Below are 24,059 nucleotides of genomic sequence, written 5' to 3'. Positions count from 1 at the left end.
CCGATTTGGAAGTATTCGTGATTCCCGAATCAGCCCAAGCATTGCTGAGCCGATTTGGGAATCCTGAAGCAAAGCTTCCTGAAGCGGTTTGTATCACTTTGGGAACCTTTGGGCAAAGCGGGGCCAGCACTTTTCTAGCTGTTTACATTGGCTAATTCATACATATCACTTTCAATTTAATCAGTCAAAGGTGGCGTCCTCATGCCTGAGGACTGAGTGCCATATATGATTAACTATTATTAACTCTGTGGTGGAATTAGCTGATGCCCCTGAAGAGGTTATTGCATGAAACATTGAGTCTCAAGCCAATGCTGTATGTCTCAGGCACCACGGGAGTCCTTGCTTCATCCTGCTAATTTCATTTCCACCTACAACAAAGAAAAAAATTTATTAGAATTGAACTTGCACAGCTCTTACCCGTTTATACAACATTATGGAACTTACCTGTTGAATGTCTTCCTGAACTGGAATTCTGCTGTACCAACCAGATTGTTCACTTACCTGTTGGTCGTCTTCCTGTCTGTAAGGCTTTTTGAAAGTCTTCTGTTTGAAAGACTTTATACAGTGTTACTTTGTTTGTCTGGTTTGACAGAATCTTTTGAACTAAGTAATTTCACTTTATATGACGAATATATTTTGACGACTTTAATTATTGGTTATTTATGTTACCCTGCTTTTGGTATTCTACTCTTGCTTTGTGCTTATCAAGCGGGTTCCTCTTTATTTTTTGGAGCTTTTCCCCCATCAGCTGAAAAAGCTGTTTTCAAACTCCAGCAGCTTTTTTCAGTGATGGGGAGGGGTGTTTTTCGCTGGGTTCTGTTTTCTATTTGCAGAGAGGTTGGTTTGGCCACGTGTTCAGTTGTTGTTGATTGTTCTTCCTCAGGGGGATGTTTGTCGGGGTGCTTGATTCAGTTTGTTAACTTAACCTAATGGTGTTTGGGTGTCCTTTTTGGATATCCTGAGAGAGGTGTTGCACAAGATCTTGTGCAAGCACAAGTGCACTAAGTTTGTTTCTTGCACATTGCTAGATCCAATCCTATATGCCAAAAATTGTTTGGAGATTGTCTCTAGGTATACTGCATCCTGCACATTCTTAGAAGGTGGCATGCTTCTCTTACTGTTTCTCTCAGTAGTTCCTCTGTAAGGCTAACAGCAAAGTTGCCTAAATACAAAATTCATACACATTATTTCAGGAGCACTTTGAAAGGATGAACGCTTTCTACCCATGTCTCTTCACTCCAAAGTCAGTGCTTACCAGATCATTCTACAAGCAGGTGTTTCTGCATGGTTTCCCAACAACTGCCATTTTTCCCTCACATACTGCACACTGCTAGCTGTTTCTGTCATCGCAGTTTGGGCCAATTTCTCAGAATCGCTATAGGGCACTGAACTAACTCATTTTACGGTGGGTTTTACCACAGAATTGGCACAGCTTACTAACATTACTACTAAGATGCTGTTTGTTCCTACCTTTGTATATTTGAGCTTGATCTTGAGAATCACTGTAGCACATCAAGATCATCTTTGCATTGATTATCTTGTAATTATCTCCAGAAGTCTGCTCCTTCAGTGTTAACTTTTACAAAATATCAAAGCTTTGGGCTATGAAGGCTCATGGGAGATTGACAGCATCTGGCCTGCACCAAATAAAGTGGCCCCAACTGTGGTGTAGCCTACACATCTCTTTGCCCTCACAGATATGTTAATAGCTCAGAAATTAGATCTGTGCCTTTTGATATTGCATTTGCACTTTTACTACAGAGCGGAATAGTGGATTTAGGACCCTCTTCTCAACACATCACAGTAGGGGGGGGGGTGATCAGTGCTTTCAAATGTGAAGAGCATCATCGAAGGACACAGTTAATAATACCCAAAAATTACACCATATAACTGCCTCACTTAGGCTTTTCCTAATCAACTGGCAGAGTTATTTTGAAGAATCTTTTTCATACACCATTTACTCAGTGGTATGCAAGGGTATTCTGACTACTGTCAGGAATCCAGACCTGGGGTTTTCATCAAGATCATTTGGAATCAAGAGTCTCAACCCTTCAAGGATCCACGATTATAAAAAGTATTCGTATCATATCTTAGATATACTTCTATCTCTTTCCATGCCTGGTACCAGAATAATCAATTGAGGGGGGGAGATATCTGTCCAGAAGGAAACTAATGATAGAATCCACTCCAGTTTAAGGGAATACAGGCCACCTTTTGTTTCTGAAACAACAGGTTATGAAATTAAGTTAACTCTCAAGCTAGAAGTCTTTCTAGAATTTTACTGGAGAAACTGGCATCTTTTTTGAAAAAAATCTTATTTGTAGGGAAACAAAAAAGAAACCTTTTTCTTGAGACTATCTCTTGTTTTTCAGACTCTGAAGTTTTTTTCCCTTTGCTTTGAATTTAAAGGTGGAAAATGGTGGATTACTATATTAGTCGTGTCCGTGGGAATCTCCAGCTGTTAGATCAGCTAGACTTGATTGGCAGAACAAGTGAAATGGCAAGGCTGTTTGGCATTCAGTTCTTGCATGTATTAACAAGGGGATCACAGGTAAAGTAACTTTATTTTTGAATAGTCAGCATGTCTTCAATGGTTCTCTTTAATTTATAGAGAAGTTTGAAAAATTTGACTCTGACCTATTTAAAAGATTGTCCGATGGGTAGGGTTGTGCCATTTCTTTCAGGCTGTAGTAAAGATCATTGTTTGAAGGAACAGACCAATAAAGTGCCATCAGTCAAGGCTACAAGCCCATCCTTCATATTAGAGGAAGGCTGAGCTTTTGTTTCCTCTACTGTTACAGATATTTAAGCCTGGGTGTGACCAAAGGCATGTGAGCCTTTTGGTGAAAGCCAAAGGGCAAAAGACCCTTTGCTCTTAGCCCATAGCTTGCAGCTTGTATTCCTGAGTGGATCCAGGACCAGCCTAGGATATGGTGTGTTGTGTCCTGGGTTTTTCTTTTCCTGTTTTTGTGTTCAAATTGTATTTTTGTAAGTGGTTGTAAGTCTCCACTGGAAAGAAAAAAGCAGGGTAAAAACTCAAAGAGAAAAGTTTCCTATTTAAGCACTCCTTAGAGGATCTAACCCAGAAAAAAGTAGTTTCCATTTGAGTCAGTCCTAAGATATCTATCTTTTCCTTTTTTGTCTCATGCCAGTAGTTCATATAGAACTCATATCATGCAGCTATTGCTAACTCAGACCTACTCATTTTTTGCTCAAGGAAAATCTGTGATGTATATACAGTACTTTTAGCACAATGACTGAAAAAATACAAGTACCATTTAGCTTTGACCAGTAATTCTTGAATATCGTTTTATTTTGTAGTACCGAGTGGAGTCAATGATGTTACGCATTGCTAAACCAATGAATTATATTGCCGTGACTCCTAGTGTCCAGCAGCGTGCTCAAATGAGAGCCCCACAGTGCATTCCACTGATAATGGAGCCAGAATCTCGTTTCTACAGTAATACTGTCCTCGTCCTTGACTTTCAGTCTTTGTATCCATCTATAGTAATAGCGTACAACTACTGTTTCTCCACGTGTTTGGGACATGTGGAGAACTTGGGAAAGTAAGTATGAATAATTTAAACTTTGACACCAATCTGCACAAGACATAAGCTATCAATGTGGATGAGAATAGGAACTAACAAGAGAGACAAGACTCTGAAAGAAATGATAAATAGAAGAAAAAGAGAGGTGAGACAAGCAAGCCAGAAAGGGAGAGAAATGATAGCCCCATAATGAGGTTTCTGAGATTGAATCTGGAGAATAAGAGATTCAAGTTGAATAAGTGATTCAACTTATGACAAACTGTTATTTTAGGAACAGGCATGGGGGATTCTTGAGCTCATGAGATACTGATTCTTCTCTTTCCTCATTTGTGGCTAGGAAGCAAAATTCTTCTGCAGGAAGTAATAGTTTGCCATTTTGAATTGCAGACTCTGGTTTATTCTTAATTTCCCACACCAGGATTCTAACTACAGTTTATGTTCAAGTTTGGAGGACAGAGAACAAATTATAGTTTGTGATTTGGACAAAACATCTAAATATGGTTTACCACATAAGTGTTTTAATTTCCTAGCTGTGCTCAAGGGAGAGGAAGGAGTGGAAGAGAGAGTGAGAATCATAAAGTGAGTTCAGACTCATCTCTGCAAAGTGTAAACAATGCAGCTGGGCTGAGGGAGGGATGAAGAAAAAGTGAAAAGTCATTATACATTGTTTCCCTAAACAATGTACAGAATAGAAAACAGACCCAGCGGTAGTACTGTAGAATCAAAGCAGTAGTTGGTATGTATTGTTACTCTGCATTCATTTCTCTTTCTCTTATTTTGTAGATATGAGGAATTTAAATTTGGCTGCACATCTCTTAGAATAACTCCAGATTTACTATATCAGCTTCGGCATGATATCACAATATCACCTAGTGGAATTGCTTTTGTCAAGGTAATACTTTATTCAGAATAATTATGCTACATTGACAGTGGTGCAGTAGATTTTGTTGCCTAAATTATGTTTATTCTTATTACGTTTATATTTATTTCAATTAAAAACTTTAAAACATTACTAATAATTAATCAAAGGTAGCATTAAAGAGCGCTCTCTTAAAATATCTTAGATCTAGGCTGTATCTTTAAATTCTACCTAGAAGTAAACTGGTAATCAGTAGAGCGGGTATTAATATAATGAACTTTGTGCATCCAGATCCATACAGCAGTTGAGCTGCCACATTCTGAACCAGTTGAAGCTTTCAGTCTACTTTTAATCTTACAACATGTTGCCATAATATTTAAACTAAGGCTGAACTAAAACAGCCCCCAGCTTTGCGGCCCGGTTAACAACAGACATGATCTCTCTTCCCTGACACCTCTTGCTAGTGAAAGCAATATTTTCTGCCTTTATTTTAAATCAGTTTTGTGATGTTGTCACAGAGTCAAATCTACATGGTTTCATTATGATACCAAATTATGTTAAGAGCAGGAAAAATTGCTCATGTTCTCAGCGACTCCATTATGAGCAGTCAGTTGGAGAGAGAAAAGACATAGGGGTGTGTTTGTTTTCAGTGGTACCAACAAGCTAGTGCTCAGAATTGAAGAAAGGTAAATATTTGAGAGACTTTCTAGAAAAAAAAATTGAGGTCCCTCAAATGCCGTTTCATGCCAAAATGATAGATTGGGAACATTTGTCAATGTCCCAGCTTAAACCTTTTTAGTTGAAATATAAAATTAATGGCATGTTTTCAGCATTGTTTAACCCTACAATGCTGAAGATATTTTGCTTCTTAGGTCTTCATTGTATGTTCAGTGTGTACCACAGATGAAATTTGCTTTTGCTTTTTTAGAACTCAGGTTTAATTATAACTCATATTAATCAACTAAAATATTGTAATTGTATAACAGCCTTAAGAAAGGAAACACCTTTTGTCATTGGGTTTAATGTGAAAAATTATTTAGCCAATTAAGAGGTACATCATTCCCTATAGAAATTAGAGTTAGTACTTCTGATTCCTGGTCTGGCTGCATTTCCACTAGTGCCTTGTATCATATTTCAGTCAAAGGAACATTCTTCAGTTTAAATATATAGGCTTCTTGTTTGGGCGGAGGGAGTTGATGTTCAGGTTTGGAGAGTGAAGTCCTTAAATTCTGTTGTGTTCATGCATTTATAAAGGACATGCTGTGTGTATGGCATCCAACTATGCGGGTTTTCCTACCCTCAATGAAATCTCTCCAAATCATTCTGCTAATTAAAAAAACCCCTGTGCATTGGTCACAGAATTCTTGGATTCTGTACAATATTCTGGGGCATGATCCCCCAGGAGCTGTTGCTTTAGACAGGACAAAAGCAGTCTACTTGTGTCAGTCTGTGCCTCGTTTTACTGTTAGCCAATGATTAGATGTAGTGTTTGAATGGCAGTCCAAGCACACTGTGATAGTCCAAGCATATGGCTTTTCTCTGTTCCGCGTTCCACTAGAAATGTGACAGCACTACTCTTGTCAAAATTATGAAATCTAGAGGCAATGCTCTTATAGAGGGGGACTCCTGTTCTCCTGAATGGTGTAATCTAAAAATATAAAACAAATAGTGAATCAGTCCCTAAACCCAATACTTCTGTGCTATTGAATTTAATATTAAATAATGGAGATTACAAAGCATACTTGAGAGTATCTTGGGCAATTAAAATAAAAGCTTCAAGTGATTGTCATTTTCTGTCGATGGACCGTTTCTCACAATTACATTTAGTTCAAAAGTAATAAGTCAGCCTTCATAAACAGGTATGCTGAACAACGTTAATAGTGACTTTATATCAGAAGCTTTTTTATCTGGTTTCATAGGATATGGCGGTTGCAGGTTAATCAAATGTGCCAGATATTCAAGTTTATTTTTCTGCCCTCTACCTAGAGAAATCCTCAGTGACCATACCCCTCACCACATTGGAAATCTGAAGAATTAGTATTTGAAGAAGTGAGCTGAGACTCACGAAAGCTCATACCCTATCACAAATGTTGTAGTCTTATAGGTGCTACTGAACTCTTGATCTTTTCCACTGCTACAGACAGACTAACATGGCTACCCATCTGGATCTGTCACACTGGAAATGTTATGGCGACAGCCTCCACACTAGGCAGAATCCTTCCTTTTCCTCTTAAACCACAGAGTCATCCTGTGCAGCAGGCAGAATAGCAGGCCAGATGCCTTGGCTGCTGAAAGCTCAGGACAGGCTAAGGGAGAAGGAGGCGCACCCAAGGACGATGTAGGTTATCAGTATCAGTCGTCAGAAACCCAGCAAGAGCTAGATGCATGAGGCTGGCCCGCTGTAGGGGTATGATCGCTGAGGAGGCTCCTTAGCTTTGCTCTGTGAGCAGGCTGGTAAACTCAGCATTCTGGCTAATCAAGTGCTAGATAAAGTGTTTACTGTATTTATATGGCAAACAGAAATTGTGTAATCAGCAAGAAGAGATGATAATACCTAATATTTTTCTTGGTTTTGTGGCAGCCTTCTGTAAGAAAAGGTGTATTGCCAAGAATGCTAGAAGAAATTCTGAAGACTAGAATAATGGTGAAGCAGTCAATGAAATCTTATAAGCATGACAAAGCTATCACTCGAATGCTTGAGGCTCGCCAGCTTGGTCTTAAACTTATAGCTAATGTCACTTTTGGTTATACTGCTGCTAATTTTTCTGGAAGGATGCCATGCATAGAGGTGAGTCATTCAAATGCGAAGATTTACAGGTGGGCGGGGGAAGCAGCTGAAATACAAGGCTTTGCTGATTCTCAGTCTTGAGTCCTTATATGTCACATAGGAATAATGATCCTCTTCACAATGTTCTGATGAGGATATTTTAGTTAAAAGTTTAAAACACCTGTTGTAAAAAGGAGGTGTGTGTTTGGGTTTGGAAAAACTTTCTAAAAACTATTTCCATTCATTTAAATTGTTCAATACTGCCTGTCCAAAAAGCTGCTTTAAGTGTGCCCAGTGGACAGCAGACATTCTTCCTTTGAACTTCAGCTGAATTTCTCAAGCAGCTTATATGGGGAGGAAGAGTTGTGATTGTGAGACTGGTTGTGATTCTGAGAGTATATTCTTTAAAATAGAAGGGAGAGCCAGTATGTAGTAAAGAGTTACAGGATTGGATAAAGACCAGGTTCAGATCTCCATTGAGCCGTGAAACTTACTGGGTGAACTTTGACCCTAACCTACTATGGCAGGGCACTAGCTCACAGACCCTTTCACAGCCTGCCACCTGCCCCAAATCTCCCTTCATAGGTTTGGGGCTTCCCAGACAGGTAAAGGCTGAGTGACCACATGCCTCCTGTGTAACCTCCACTATAGTAGGCAGAGAGTCCTGACCCAAATCCTCACAGGATCCCCTCTCTCCTCTTCCAGAGGCTCCACCAAACAGGGAGCCAGTTCTCTGTATTTACTCCCCTCACCCAGCTATAGCCCAGGGCTGTTAGAGAAAAGGGAACTTAGAGGTTCCTTTCCCAACATTTTTTGGTTTGTGGGGGGTTTTTTGAGTTGGTTTTGTAGTATAATAGCATAGTACCTGAACTTCACAAAGGTGTTTGAATAAAGCAAAGTGTGTTGGTGCTGAAAACTGATGTAGTGAATTTCAAAATTTAACAATTATTGAAGAGGTTTTTTAAAAGGAAAAGACTGTAGTGCAAGAAATAAAGTGAAAAATACATACAGCCAGGGTTTTTTTTCTATTGAAGGACCTCTTTGTAGAACCCATCGGTGGTTTTCTCCTCAGGTGCTAGGATCACCTGACTGCTGAGTGAACTCACTCTGCAGCAGGCCACATAGAACTGCCCATGTGAGAAGCAGCCTTCCCTAAAGCCAATTCCTGTCACCTTCAGTGCCTGACCCTGGGACTTGATGATCGTCATAGCAAAGCATTCCTTGAGGGGGAACTGCAGTCTCTTGAACTCAAAGAGGTTATCTGATGGTATGGGTGATATGTGTGGTATGAACACTGACGCTCTACAAGCACTACCAGTGAACAATGTGGCCTTGACGACGTTCCTATGCAGGGCTTTCACTCGCAGTCTGGTGCCATTGCAGAGTTTGGGTGGGTTGGGGTTCTGGAGCAGCATCACTGGAGCCCCCACTTTGAAGAGAAACTTGTGGTCTGGAAAGCCAGGAGGGTTGAGCATGTTGAGGAACTCCTCGGGTTAGTGGACTGCATCATCCAATTGCACCACTGAGTCCACTGCCCCTTCAAAGGAGTTAAGTTGTGTTTCATTAATGATGGCAGCCTTCTCATTCTTGGGGGTCAGAATGGCACGCTTGCACAGCCAGTCCATGTACTTTTCCATGATAGTGGTGATATCAGGGTATATTGTGGCTGTTAGGTATGCTGGGGTCGTCACTACTGTGCCCAGGCCTGCAGGGATGGTCACCTTTCCCTTGGACTCGGGATACTCTACGTCACCTATTTTTAGTAGGAGTTCAGAGAATTCCCCAGCGGACACCTTGCCTCTCAAGTGGACCCTCATGTTCTTTCTTAGTGAGAGTTTCCTGATGAGGGGCCACAGATATGATGCCCTGATACACACGGTAACCTCATCAGCTCAAGTTTCCCTTGGGACTACTGGCAGAGTCTGCCGGAAGTCTCCAGCCAGCAGCACAGTGACTCCCCTCATCACTCTCTCGTTGCCCCTGACATCTTTGAGGGTTATGCTCAGTGCCTCAAAAACCCCTTGTGCGCCATGGTGTTGTCATCCCAAACAATGAGCTTACAGTTCCGCAGCACTTGGGGCATGTTGTTTTGTTTTGAGATGAGGTTAAAAGGCAGCTTGAAGGTAGCGAAGGATTATAGGCCATGCCTGAGTGAGCCTTGACTTTCCATGGAAGTGAGCGCCTCTCTACTTTGTCACTCTGCGCACCTTGGGGTGATCTTGCTGGTACTTGGCCACTGCTGCTCGGTGCACCACAGAAGTACGATGTGCATATTTCTTTGCTTTGCTCTAAGTTGCTTCCTCCTTTTAGCGTTGGTGTATCTTGCATGACATCTGCCAGGAGGCTTCTTGGCAGCAGTAAGAAGTGATGGCTGTGAGAGATGTGAGGTGGAGTTGGACTGAGGGAAGGGTGGTGTGGTGAACACTTCGGCAGGTTCATATGAGAGGTTCGCATTGAAATGGCCCCTAGAAAGGTCGTACACCATCTCCCCATGAACATTTAAAAACTCAGTTGCCATGCTGACTTTTATATAAAATCCCTATTCAGGAGTCTTGTACTGTCTTTCTTCAACTGTCTGCAGTTTCTTTGACCTGATATTTACCTCAGAACACAGAATTCTACAGCTGACCCAAAAGAGAGAGGGGAGTGCAAGCAGGCAGGCCTCACAGTAGGGTTGCTTGGTCCAGGTTGGGAAATTCCTAGAGATTTGGGGGGTGGGGTTTGGGGAGGGGAGTGGCCTCAGAATGGTATAATACCATAGAGTCCACTCTTCAAAGCAGCCATTTTCTCCAGGGGAACTGATCTCAGAGATCAGTTGTAATTCCGGGAGATCTGCAGCCACCACCTGGAGGCTGGCAACCCTACACCACATGGAGATTGGCAGCCCTAATGAACTTTTAGGGGGAAACTGGGAGGTGCATTTTACCTCAGAACACATTTCATGACTCTCTTAGCAACTGCATACTGTTCCAATCAGGCCACATATGCAAATGACCTTGAAAGCTAGCCCAATCAGGGAAGAGTGGTCAAGTTGGCAGTTTTGGGGGGAGCAGGCATCCGTCTGCCAGCCACACAGGGAAGCTGTCTCCCTATGGGAATACACATTTTACCCCTTTTTACCCTCTTAGGGGGAGAATTTCTTAAAATCCCTTCTTAGTGAGCCTCGACATCATGAAAGGGACATTCTCCCCAATTTTCACATTTCTGCGTCCGGGGGTTTGGGCTGGGTGTCGATGAGTCAGTCAGGACACTTGTCTTTATATATAGAGATAGATATGCTGCCACCAGTTAAACTGTCCATTTAACGTGACCAGTGTTTGAGGCCTGTGTGTGGGAAATTTTCCCTCAGCCAACAATTTCAAGCCAGCTAAGATTAAACAAAACAAAAATAAACTATTTACAAGATGGAACATACAAGTGAATGGATTTTAAACTAATAAACAAATGGAGCTAAACAGAGGATGTTTCAGTGTAACAGCCAGCAATGTAACAGCCAGCTATCTTTCCGCTGCCTCTCTTAAAAGCATCTCAAACCCTTCTCCCTTAGCAGCTCCCAAAAGCCTTCTTTTCCTCCAACGGACACTAACTTTCATTGATCCAGAATTCTACCCGCTCCTATCTGTCAGGAGAGGCAGGGCTGGAGCCAGTCCTGTCCATCACACTTACCTCACAAGGTTGTGATGATAAAACTGAGGAGGGGAGGACCATGTATAACACCATGAAGAACTATTGCGTGATAAAAAATACACACAAATCATTTTTTAAAAATCAAAAGATTCCACAGGATGTATACAGAGTGATTGATGTAATTATGTGGATTGTTTCTGGAATATCATACATTTATTTGTTATTTCTAGACTGTCTCCCATAAAATTCATGGTCAATCCAGAAGGAGAATTTTTGTAAGCATTATTTTCAATCTTTGTGTCTACAGATTGGTGACAGTATTGTCCACAAAGCCAGAGAGACTCTAGAACGAGCAATAAAACTGGTGAATGATACAAAAAAATGGGGAGCACGAGTTGTATATGGAGACACAGACAGGTAATTAAAAACCAAACTTTCACTTGGGAAGTTTATTAAACAGCTGTTTTTCCACTTCATCACCATCTTGTCTCTACATCTGCCTGGTTTTTGCAAAATACTCCAGTATAAAGCTTTACTCTGTATCAACCCAGAATCTTTTTCTCCCCTTTGCACACTACCACCTAGGAATATTGCTGTCTTAGTAGAACCGATAGAGGCTCCGACAGCCCAAGCACACCCATATCAAACGTTTGAGCCCACAATAGAAAAGAGTCAGTTTCTTTAACCCTAAAGTTTCATTTGAGAAAGAGAAATGATCAGAGGTGGCAAGTTGGATTGGAGATCAAGTTTTCCCCCTCCTCTCTTCTTCTGCCTTTAAAAAACCACACCATTTTTGAATCTCTGATGTTGGATATCCATGATGATGAACAAGAATTTGTCCTGTCTTCTCCCCTAAACAAGTGTCTTTTTCTTGGACAGTCACACAACCACAATCCAAACTTTAATTGGCAACCTACCTTTGAGAAAAATACAGTTTCTTAGCAGTCAAATATTGCATTTTGAATTATGAGGAAATTAACTTTTCCTGCAACAGATGTGTTTCAAGGAAGAAGTCCTGAGTAACAACAATTGAATTTATTGTGTTAAAAACTGATAAGGCCTTCAAACATTCTAAAAGTTATCCTTTGACATTTCTAATTATCAGTTACATATTCCCAGTTTTTACAGAGAGAGGGCTGTGTTATGACCTGTACTTTCTTTGGGGTAGATTTTTCTTTTAATCTTCCCCTTACACCCTCTGGGTAGTTTGCTGCCACCAGGAATGTATTATTCCAAAATATTTTATTCAAATTGCCCCTTTGGTAACGTGTTTAAGCATCAGGCTCCTTCGTGGTTCTATGTGGCCCTGAGGATATGAATGGGATATAGCAATGACAGCTACACTGGGATATAATAAAACAAAATAAATGTTTATTTTTCAAGAAGCGTATTGGTTTCATAAAAGTAGTTCTTAGTTCTTAAAGTTACTTCATTTACTCTCATTCACACAGCTCTCTTGTAAGGCTTCACACACAGTTAGCCTCTTTCTCTAGGCTCTTTATTTCTCTCACAGAGAACTCCTCAGACAGCACACAGCAAGCCTGTTTTCTTTTCACTCTCAATTCTTTCTCTCTCAGGCGCACACACAGTTTGCCTGCTTCAAATAGAGTAAATATATAGTCTCCCAGACACACTCAGTTCAGGCTTCCACTCAGGTTGCCTTTCCCTCACAAATACATGAACACACTCAGGCTGCACACAGCTTGCCTCTCTTGCCCTAACTGAATCTTTTCCTCTCCCTCAGTAACTGAAAACTGCCTTCACTCCGCCCACTCTCTGTCATCAACCAATCATATCACTCACTCATCTCTCTCTTTCACCCCCCCACTCTTCACCTATCTCACCAAACATTTAAAGACACATGCACCCATTTCTTGAAATCATTACAGGCTGACTCTCATGCTGTTTTCTGCCCCTTGAGCATTCCTGTGTCTTGAGGCAATGTGTATTACACTCTCATTTGCATGGTTCTGTATGAACAGTCACTTCAAGAAAGCTGTCCCTTTTTTCTTATGATATTTGAGTTGTGTCAGTATGATGATAGATGCTGCTGTAAGAGGGCTTTAACGTCAGAACAGACTGGGACTAGAAAACTCTCAGTCATCAGCAGTTGCAGAGAATCTGTGCGTGGTTGTACCCAAATTATCTTTTTAGGAGATCTATCATCCAGTATTGCAAAAGGCACAGATATCAAGAGCAATGAGTTTGTGACAGATCTCAAAATATCAGTTGCATGCTGGTCATGTTTCTCAGTTTAGTCCTAATGAAAGAAAATCACACTATATTATCTTTAGTTAAGAAAATTTTAAAATAGTAGATTCCTGATTTTCAGCCTCTTATTTCAGCATGTTTGTACTTCTGAAAGGCGCTACTAAGGAACAGTCTTTTAAGATTGGCCAAGAAATTGCTGAAGCTGTAACAGCTACCAACCCCAAGCCAGTAAAACTGAAGTTTGAAAAGGTAGGAGAACTGCATTTTTACACAAAAAAGGCTGAACTAGTATTTGTAACTAGCATTTTATTAGGACTATATAGAAATTATCCATAATGTGTTAATTCTTAGTGTTGCTTGATTATCAGAGAGAACATGATAGGCATGCTTAGGAATATATTTTGGAAATGGGGAATCAAGACTCTATCACATTTAAAGACTGGTTTGTACTCTAAAGCAGGTATCTGTCTTCCTGTCAACTCTTATGACAGAGAGCATGGCTTCAGAGATATCCATCTTTGATTTTTTTTTAAAAGTAAATGAGTGCAGTGAAGTCCTGCTGTTTAATGAACGTGTCAGTAATTCATATAATTTCAGTAACCACAATACTGAGACCAATCATAATGTATATAGACTTATAAATCTATTTCTAAAGTTAACTTCTGCTCTTATTTTTGCTATTTGTACATTGTTCTAGGCTCTATATTATTCCTGCTGTGGTATTTTTAATCTGTACTATTTTACATAAATGGCAGCTTGACTGATGAAACCTTTATTTTACTTGAACAACCATCACTGCTTTCAGGCTTAGCTTTTTTAAAATAGAAAATGGAGCGAGAGAGTTGTTTAATTATTACTGCCTTAAAGCTTAGTGGGCATTCTGTGCACACAGTAGCCTTGCAAAAACAGAATTTTCCTTTATGTCATTGCTGAAGAAACTATATGCATTTGCAACATAGATATAATCGTTAAAACTCCAGCTATGTGTACAGAAAGACACTTACCACTTAGCTTTTGGACTTAAGGCCAAAATCAGAAGTGTTACTGAAAACTGACTAATGTTTAGATGTGTTCTGCTTTTATTTTTAAAAAAGTCTTTTCTGAAACGTGTAGACAAAAAATTCAATCCTGTGGTTTTCTTACATTTCTTAATAGCTAGCCAAATCCAAGTGTGTTTTAACTTTATAGGTTTATTTGCCATGTATTCTACAAACCAAGAAGAGATATGTGGGTTACATGTATGAAACACTGGACCAGAAGGACCCAGTATTTGATGCCAAAGGCATAGAGACTGTTAGAAGAGATTCTTGCCCTGCTGTTTCCAAGGTAGAATGGCACAGACATTTTGCTATTTAAAATTTATTTTTGATTGATTGCAGTAGTAGTTCTAAACTACTTCATAAAGCAAAAGCACTCATTGCAGGATTCAGAAGAGCAAGATTTTACCCTTTAAATAATTAACTTCTGAATTGTTTTTCAGATACTAGAGCGTTCTATCAAACTGCTGTTTGAAACACGAGATATAAGTCAGATCAAGCAGTTTGTACAAAATCAATGCATGAAGTTATTAGAAGGGAAAGCCAGCATGCAAGACTTCATCTTTGCAAAAGAGTACAGAGGAAGTTCTGCTTACAGACCTGGATCCTGTGTACCAGCACTAGAAATCACAAGGTAATAAGGCACATAATAGTGAATGATCTTTAATGATATTAAGTCACTCTCATAATGTAAATTCTACAGCAAATTCAAATGTGAGTTCATTGCCTGTTACCTTTTCCATTCAAGGATGCTTTCATTTACAATAAGCATAAAATAAGTCATTGTTACCAAGGGAAGTAAACAGTCTGGTGGCTTAGTGACTAGGCTTTGCAGCTGGCCAGATCTTAACACTGAAAAGGCCCCTGTACCTTTTTCCAGTGTACATAATGGGGAACTATGCCATTTGTGACTGTCAGGCATCATAGTGCTGCAGTTTGACAACACAATGGAAGTTACAGTATATTCTGTTTCACACTTAGTATGTGTCAGTTCTAGAAGGTCAAATAGGACATGCTGTTCGATCCATGTGTGTTTATTTATTTGATATTTATACTTTATGTCCAGCCATTCACATCTAAAGCCTGTTTAACAAAATGGGAGTGCGGGTGAAGGAAGCTAAATGCTGCCCCATCCCCTTGCCTTACTTCACTGTGGTCTGGTGTCTTCATATTTGTCTGCCCTGGCTCAGGAGTTGGACTACTGAAAATAATGAAAGCACATGGCAAGAGGGCAGGGTCAACGTTTAACTCCCTTGCCCACACCCACTGTTTTTGTTAAATAGGCCTCCCACCCTGTAGTTTAATCATGAACTAATGGATATGTATGGGTTTGCACTCACCCCCAATCATGTCTAGTTTGTCCCTGTAATGATTTTAAGTATGTGTCTTTAAATGCTTGGTGTAGTATAGATAAAGAGTGGGAGTGAAAGAGAGGGATGAGTGAGTGATATGATTGGTTGATGACTGAGAGTGCGGGCGGAGTGAATGCAGTTTTAGACTCAGAGTGGAGAGAAATATATAGTCAGGAGAAAGCAGGCAAGCTGTGTGCAGCCTTAGCATGTTTATGTTGTCTGAGAGAAATATAACCTATGTGGAAACCTGAACTGTGTGTTTGTGAAAGAACATTCAGTCAGGGAAAAGCAGGTAAACCTCTGTGTGCGCCTGAGAAAATGTCTTGTAATTGAGAGAGAAATTAATATCAAAAGCAGGCAAGCTGTGTGCAGCCTGAGCTTGTGTATGTTGTCTGAGAAGTATAACCTGTGTAGAATCCTGAACTATGTGTTTGTGAAAGAACATTCAGTCAGGAGAAAGCAGGCAAACTTTGTGTGAAGCCTGAGAGAAGATCTGTGTGACTAGGTTTAAGTAAAGTAACTTTAAGAATTCTCTTTTGAAACCATCAAGTTTTAAAAATAATATGAAACCGATACGCTTCTTATAAAAATAAAAGTTTTCTTTGTTTTTTTTATATCCCAGAGTATCTGTCATTCGTATATCCCATTACTTTCCTTAGGGCCACATAGTACCATGAAAAAGCCTGACCCTTGGGCACATTACTAAAAGGAGAAATTTAAGTTATTTTGGAATTTAATTCCTGGTGGCAGCAATCTACCAAAATGGGGTCAAGAATAAAAGGCTTAAAAACCAAATCTACCCAAGAGAAAGAAAGGGTCGTAACAGGCCCTAAAAGAGATATTTTGCATTCAGGTGTGAATCCCCATGTACAAAATACATAGCATGTGAAATGTGACCAGCACGTCCATAAATCACACAGTAAGAAGAAAAGGCTCCCCTGTCCATATGTATGTTAAAAATATAATTCTATTTTTTTAAAGCTTCAAATAAGAGAATGGCTTACAATTTCATACATGCTCCAAAAGCAAGGAAATTGTAAATTACAAACAGAGACCTGCAAGGACTTGCAGCAGTCGTTTCGTTTTCCTTTCCCCCACCATGTCCTTTTTCCCATTCCTGCACCCCATAGCCTCTCCCCCTTTTCCTGCTTCCTTCTCTCCTTCCCTCCCACCTTTATCTGCCTCTGTCTTCACCTCATCTCCCAGCAGCCCACCTGTGTGATGCTCACTGAGCCAGGCCAGATGCATAGTGGGGAACCTGCAAGAACTTGCATGGTACTTCACCTCTATCCCCTTCCCCATATTATTTCCTCCTTCCATCCTGCTGGCAGCCTCAATATGATCACCTTTCCCTATGTCCTTGTCTCTTTCAAACTCACTAAATAACTTACCATTTATCTGCCCCTCCATCTCCATCTATATTAATTTGCATCATTTATATACTGCCTTTCTCCACAGTGGGGACCCAAAACAGTGGCAGAAAATCTGCCACCTCACCTCCCAGTACCAGGCACTGACCACAGGCAGGACACATTCCATTTATTTAAGAGACCAAAAGCTCTTCTTTTCCTAAAGGCAGGCTTTCCAACCTCAAGTTCATTTCTAGGATGTACCCACACACAAGACATGAATTCCAGACTCAGCTTAGTAAATTTATTAATTAAGGAGTGTCTCCAAAAGCATGAAACACTCTTACTTAAAACAGGCATTAAAAATACTTTTGACAATGACAGAATTAGAAGAGATTGAAAAAATAATGGATTGTGCCATTACTACAAAGCCAGTAAAATATTTAGGGATAAATGTATCAGCACGAAATGAGAATCTTTATAAGGATAACCATCAAAAAGTGTGGACAAACATTACTGAAGATTTGCAAAGATGGGAAAAATCGAACATTTCATGGCTAGGAAGAATCTCTGCTGTTAAAATGAACATACTACCAAAATTGAACTTTTTATTTCAAATGTTCACAATTCATATAGATCAAAAGATCTTAAATAAGTGGCAGAAAGTAATAAATGACTTCATATGGAAAGAAACCAAGGATAAGATTTAAAGTATTACAGGATGACAAAAAACGAGGACTGGCAGTACTGAACATCAAATTGTATCACCAAATCTGAGTAGTAGACAGCAATGGCACTAGTTTAGATAACAGACTGGATTACAAATCTGAGTAGTAGACATATTAAATTGGAGATAGTGGATGCTAAAGAAGGCATCCACAATGATTTATGGCTTAAGAAATCAATGAAATCTATTTAAAAACAGGACAGAGATGGACTACTTAAAACATGGTTTCTGTGCAGAAATAGACTGAGCCCACTGATCTCCCCACTGATGTTGCCAATAAATGCCCATTACGATGCTGCCACTAGAAATAGAATTGGCCAGCTCAGCTACAAATCTGATTGCTAAGAAAGGAAATGTAAAAACTTGGCAAGAAATCCAAGTTCAATGCAAAAATATTCCACGTCTGATGTACCACCAAACAGTATCAAGGTTCAAAGAACAAACTCTTAGAGAAGGCTGCAGGTTAAGAGAAAAAAACAGAATTTAATATTAATACCTGGAGATTTGAAGCATCTGTTAGGGAAAAAATTATTGCAATACCACACAGAAACAGAACCTGTATGATAAAATGGATGAAAAACTTCAGAAAAGCTATTCCAATGAATCTATGGGAAGAGCTATGGACTAAGGATATTAAATTTACAGACTGTCAGTTATTAAGAGAGAATTGGTACAAAATGTTTTTTAGATGGTATACTACTCCCAAAGACATTGCGAGAATCAGTAAGGACTATAGTGGTCAGTGCTGGAAATGTCAGTGCTCCGATGCAACATTTTATCATATGCAGTGGACATGTAAGAAAGCACAAAAATACTGGATAAAGTTACATGAAGAGATACAGAAGATTTTTAAGCTTAGGTTTGAGTTAAATCCAAAAAACATGCTATTAAACATTCTACCAAATAATGTTACAAAAGAACAGGGAGACCTTTTTCGTTCCATGGTGACAGCAGCAAGAGTGTTATATGCAGTGAAATGGAAAACAGATATGTGCCTTGATTTGTCAGAAAGGATATATAAGATATATATAAGAATATGCATCAGTGGCCAAATTAACTGTTTATGTGCATGATAGACCAACTGCTGAATTTGGAGGGAAATGGAAGGATTTCTTTGACTACTTAGGCTAAAATTAAGATTAATTAAGGTAACTTGATACAAAGATAAAACACAGGGGAAATGATTAATTAAAACAGTTGATATTAAAGTTTGGGTATAAGTAACTAAGGAGAGGGAAGGAGAGCTACTATACAATTAGGGTGTGTTATATATTCTGATTTTATCTTTCTATTTGTTTAATCTAATTTCAGATATAATGCGTGTAAGTTTTTATGCACTTTCTACTGTTACATCTTTTTAAATAATTTTTTAAAATTAAAACAGTTATTAAAACAAGAAATCCCACTGTTCTTATATATTAAAACTGCCTATCTAAAACTTAAGAGCTAGCTACTTAAGCATCTCTAAGTTGTTTCCGTTGTTACATATCTCACCCATCCGTTAAAAAGCAAGCCCTCTCTCATACTTGGTTGATTCAGCATAAGGACATGCTAAGATGATAAAATAGCTTAGAGACTGCTCCACAGTGTTTCTAATCAGCTCTGCAAACAGATTTCTGGGCTAGACCACAACCTAAGTTCAGCCTTTTTATCCAAAGACCTAGTCTCAGGTTAGCAACTTCCATCATTCTCCTTGCCTCCATTTTATCTTCACAACAATCCTTAGAGGTATGTTAGGCTGAGTCTGTGTGACTGACACAAAATTACCCAGTAAGCTTCCACAGCAGAGTGGTGATTTGAACCTGGGTCTCCCAGTTCCTGCTCTGCAACTCTAACCACTACACTATACTGGCTTGCGGGGGCTGGGGTGGGAGTGGCTGCTGTTGAACAGTAGCAAGCAGCCAGGCTTTGGTGAGTCATGTAAGTCTTGTAGTATCAAATCATCTAGTGGTTGCTTCTAATCCTGCTGCCAAGGAGTCTTCTCTCCAAAGCCAAAAAAGGCCTGAAACGGGCCCCGACCCCTCCCTCTGCCTGGAATACTGGCTTACCTGTTAAGACTGCCTATCAACAGCTACTGAAGGCATCTGGTTAAAACTACAGGTGTTCCTTTTATCATTTTGTTTTTTTTTTAAAAAAACATATTTTTGTTCAGATTTCTGATTTTTCTGAAAACCTGGGGCGTTTTTCAAGGTGTATAGGAAGATCTGCCTTGTCCGTTCATGTCTCTAGTTCCCAGATTTAAGTACCCTCAGATCAGGACCACTTGACTATTAATATATAAGATGGCTTCTTTCTTAACGTCATGCCATAAACGTTCTAGACATACAGTCTGACATTTTGTGGTCACTTAAAACTTTGGTAGGCTACAAGCAGTTACACTTCCCTTTGCTTTCAGATTTATAGGCAATTAGGCATTGATTCTTCTTGCTAAATTTCAGCATGATGAGAAAATTCTGTTTTCATAAATAACTGAATTTTCAGGGCATTATAATGGTAAAATTTTGAAGAATCCATGTGCCATAATATGCAGCCAATTTTATGGCTGTATAGTACATTCAAGGACAATTCATATTTCATGCACTGCTTATTTATGTCATGTCCTTGGGTATTCAAACCAGAGGATAAGAAGTTTCCTAGAATCCAAGCCTAAGGAGTGGTGCTAAGCGTAGTGTTCCTTTTTTCCCTGAAATAATTCAAAACATAGATCAATTCTGTTAACATTGATGAGGAAGAGCAACATTTCTCAGACTTGGCCAACATGCTTTATCTGTACATAATAAACTTGTTCTGGTTATAGTGGATGTCTGAGTGAGTGGGGGGGGTCATGTTTGTGCAAGTTAGAAGAATGATGGATTGTAGGAATACTTAGGAAATAAAATACGTTTCATATAATAAAAGAAGTATTTGGATGAGGCCAACTGTGAATGCAGTTCATACCTTTTGGTTTACTGTCTCTTTTATATATAGAAAATAGATTCTGAGATTAATTTTTTTCTCTCTAAATAGAAGGATGCTTGCATATGACCGGCGGTCTGAGCCTCGAGTTGGTGAAAGAGTGCCTTATGTCATTGTGTATGGTACTCCAGGATTACCTCTCATACAGTTAGTAAGGCGACCCATTGAGGTTCTGCAAGACTCTAACCTAAGACTGAATGCAACTTACTACATCACCAAGCAAATTCTTCCTCCATTGGCTAGAATCTTGACACTTGTTGGCATAGATGTTTTTAGCTGGTATCATGAATTACCAAGGGTAAGTACATGAAACTGTTATTCAGTACATGACTGCAGCCATGATAGAACTGAAATTAGTACCTTTTGTAAAATAGTTATAATACATACGTGTGGATCTAAAGGAGCAGAGGTCTGCCTCCTTATTTCCAGGAGTGTTGTGAGCCATGCAGATTTCTGCAGAATGTGTCAACCCATCTTGCTTGCTTCCATCATATTTGCTTCCCATGTTTCCACCCACTCCCAATACGCCAGAATAGCTCTATCCCAAATGTGCTTCCTGGTTCTAAATCTTTCAGGCTGAGGTGAGCTACCAAAATAGCATGACAAACATCCTCTGTTCCCTTGCATGTTCAAAGAAGTGTAAGACATACTGGTGGAACTTCACTTTTTTGTTTTTCTTGAGGATGTACATTGCCAAGATCCAGTCAGTAGTGCTTTGGGGAAGTGTGAATTTGATAACCTACCTTGACTAAAATTTCCTTAAATGAAAAAGCTATCATTCACATGTATTCTACCACATAATTTCCCCCCCTGTAGATCCAGAAAGCTGCCGCCACTTCCCACAGTGAACAAGAAAGCCGTAAAGGAACAATTTCCCAGTATTTCACTAGTTTACACTGTCCTGTTTGCGATGAACTGACTCAGCATGGGATCTGCAGTAAATGTAGGAGTCAACCACAGCATGTAGTGGTGATTCTTAATCAAGAAATCCGAGACCTGGAGCGTAAACATGAACACCTGACCAAGGTATGGAGAAAACCAGTAGGGTCGTGATCTTTACCCAGCAGGGTAAAGGCTTTTAAATCTCAGCAATTTCTTTTCAACTCAGCCACATCTGAGGATAATTAAATCCAGAGATTGGATCCATGAGAGCCAGGGTGGGCAGAGAAAGGAAAGAGGAAATAGTGGGGAAGGGGACAATGAGATTGCCCTTCACAAATCCTTGCAGATTCCTGTGTGTCAATATAGCTGATCCTCAACATGGCCCCATCTCTGGAAACATAATTCCAGTGAGTGGAACCATGAACAGACAAAACAGATTGTTCTACAAACCTGAGGAAGACCCTAGGTATGGAGAAAAATCTGGAATCTTAAAAAAATGAGAGCCAAAAAACCCAAAATAATAGAAGCAGTACCTGTTACTTTAAGAAACAAATACCCTCTGCAGTGGCCATTGGGGGGCCACCACAACCATGTTACCACCTGTTCAATTTCACCTATTAGAGGTTTGTTTGTTTCTCTTTTTTTTACAGTTTTCACTTCAGTTTGTTTTACTTAACTCTGCTGTGGAAGTATTGAACTGAAGGAGGAGTAACCACCTCCTCATGAGGCAGGATGTTGGAGAACAATCTTGCTTCCAGGTTCTGATTGGAGGGATCACTCATCAATTAGGGTGCTCTTAAAATCACACTGATATCAAGTCTAATTTTCTGTTCATTTTAAAATTTTGTACATTATTCCACTCATCCTAAGAAGGTATCTTACTGTAATTTGCATCTTAAGCACAGAGATTAGGTATCGCCAAAGAGTCATAAGGCTCTGTTATGCAGAGATTTGAGGAATTCTTCTCAATAGAATTTGGCCTGCTAACAAATTAATAGACACATGAGCTCAGCCATGATAAGGAGACATGAAATATTTAATGAAGAATGCTGATATGAGGAACTTTTTTACCTGTAAGGAAAAAGCCACAATAATTTAGAAATTATGCTCAGATAATAATTGTTCTTAGGATGTTCTGTTTACTTAGAAACAGATGTAATCTTATGCCTGATAATTTTACCAGTTACATGTATTTCAAATTTATTTGTTTTCTTCTAGATATGCAAGAACTGTACAGGTTGCTTGGATCGACAGATACCTTGTGTTTCACTGAACTGTCCAGTACTTTTCAAGGTGTCCAGAGTGAGCAGAGAATTATCTAAGGCACCCTATCTTCACCAACTACTTAGCCAGTTTTAGATTACCTTTATCACAGGATTCCTGGTGCTATTTTTTCAATGTTTACCATTCTGTCTATCTTGCATGGTCTTTCAGTTTCATCTTGTCCAGAATTTTCATTAACTGATGGCTTATTCTTAAGAATTAATGTTTGTCCTAAGTAAATTAAAAGACACTTATTAATCTGTGAATTCTCACTTTTTAAGATGTACAATTTTATTCATTCTGCCTTTTAAACATACTGTTTTATAAAGCGGATGTTGAAATAGCTGTATTAACATCATGTAAATCCATTTCAAACTAAAAGTTTACTTCCCTGTGGGCTTCTGAGAAAGAAGTTCTAAAAACTTAGGAAAAATACCATTGTGTTTTATCAAACTGTCAGTATCAGGACGTGTTACTTACTTACAGATATCTCATTCACTTTATAATTTTGACTGCAGAATATTTTGTAAATACACTTTTTTACTTTTCAAACTAAGTAAAATAATGTGCAATGAATTTTATACAGACAATTTTAAAGTTGATTGGGGTATTTCCTCTTAAGTTTTGCTTGACTCCAAGTAGATTTGTTGTTTTGACCAGACTGTGCAAACAGTAGTATGTGTAGCATTTTTGAAACACTTTCTAAAAATCACTGTCTTGCTTTAGCTATTAATTGGGCATTGTGAGGAACTGTGCAAAGACATTTTTGTTACAAACCTGTGGGACTGTTGCAATACTTTAAATAAATTTATTCCATTTTTGCTTTTGTATAGAGACATTTCTATTGCTTCTAAATATGCTTAATATTTCATTATGTACTGTACAGTTAAATCTTATTTGCCATCATCTTGACAAAATGTGTATTTAGAATATTTGTATAACTGTATAAAAAGAAAAGGAATTATGTGGTCACGGTGCATTGTTTTTTAAATTGGAAATCATTTTGTTTAATTAATGGGAACATAGTAAAATTGAATAAAACAAAATGGTAAATGTGCATTTTTTAAATTCATTATGAGACTCTAATTGTACTAATGTGCAACCCCCTCATAAGACCCCACTGGCCTTGGTTCTCTTGTACTAGCAGGGTGCCACCATAGCACAGGCACTGCTAGTTGGCATGCTATGACCATTTGGCAGAGAGGAAAGAAATTTACAAAACCCCTTCCTCAAGCTCCACACTAGAGACCTTATCAACCCCAGGAACTCCAGTCAACAAAGCAGCCATAATTTGCTCCTGTCCCACAAGTGGCAGACATGGGCATAGTCAACTCCCATCTCTACCAGTGGTTGCAGGTGTCCCTCGTGTCACTCAGTAAAGCATTAGAAGAAGGCAAAAAAGAGCTCCTGATCCTGCATTTCCCAAGGAGGTTGGTGGCATGAGTAGCAGGAGCCCCAGAGTAGATCTCCACAGACGTGGTA

The 24,059-nt window shown here is 39.3% G+C and overlaps 1 protein-coding gene across 2 annotated transcripts in view; it reads left to right on the top strand.

The window, feature by feature from the left end:
* REV3L (REV3 like, DNA directed polymerase zeta catalytic subunit) overlaps window positions 1-23,842 on the top strand; it is a 122,916-nt gene extending 99,074 nt beyond the window's left edge. Inside the window, exons 22-32 of one of the 2 annotated variants that reach the window (XM_054976325.1) lie at window positions 2,410-2,551; window positions 3,322-3,566; window positions 4,332-4,440; window positions 6,989-7,195; window positions 11,109-11,218; window positions 13,147-13,261; window positions 14,201-14,338; window positions 14,493-14,683; window positions 20,484-20,730; window positions 21,249-21,458; window positions 22,533-23,842. In XM_054976325.1, the coding sequence (XP_054832300.1) occupies window positions 2,410-2,551; window positions 3,322-3,566; window positions 4,332-4,440; window positions 6,989-7,195; window positions 11,109-11,218; window positions 13,147-13,261; window positions 14,201-14,338; window positions 14,493-14,683; window positions 20,484-20,730; window positions 21,249-21,458; window positions 22,533-22,673 (1,855 nt within the window). In that variant the 3' untranslated portion in view covers window positions 22,674-23,842. Of the gene's footprint in view, window positions 1-2,409; window positions 2,552-3,321; window positions 3,567-4,331; window positions 4,441-6,988; window positions 7,196-11,108; window positions 11,219-13,146; window positions 13,262-14,200; window positions 14,339-14,492; window positions 14,684-20,483; window positions 20,731-21,248; window positions 21,459-22,532 lie in introns of those variants that run through there. The other variant, XR_008596842.1, reaches the window with a different exon arrangement.
* Window positions 23,843-24,059: the final 217 nt, after the last annotated feature.

Source organism: Eublepharis macularius, chromosome 1, assembly GCF_028583425.1.
Source record: "Eublepharis macularius isolate TG4126 chromosome 1, MPM_Emac_v1.0, whole genome shotgun sequence".
NCBI classification, from domain to species: domain Eukaryota; kingdom Metazoa; phylum Chordata; class Lepidosauria; order Squamata; family Eublepharidae; genus Eublepharis; species Eublepharis macularius.
This window is presented reverse-complemented; position numbering and strand designations above follow the sequence as displayed.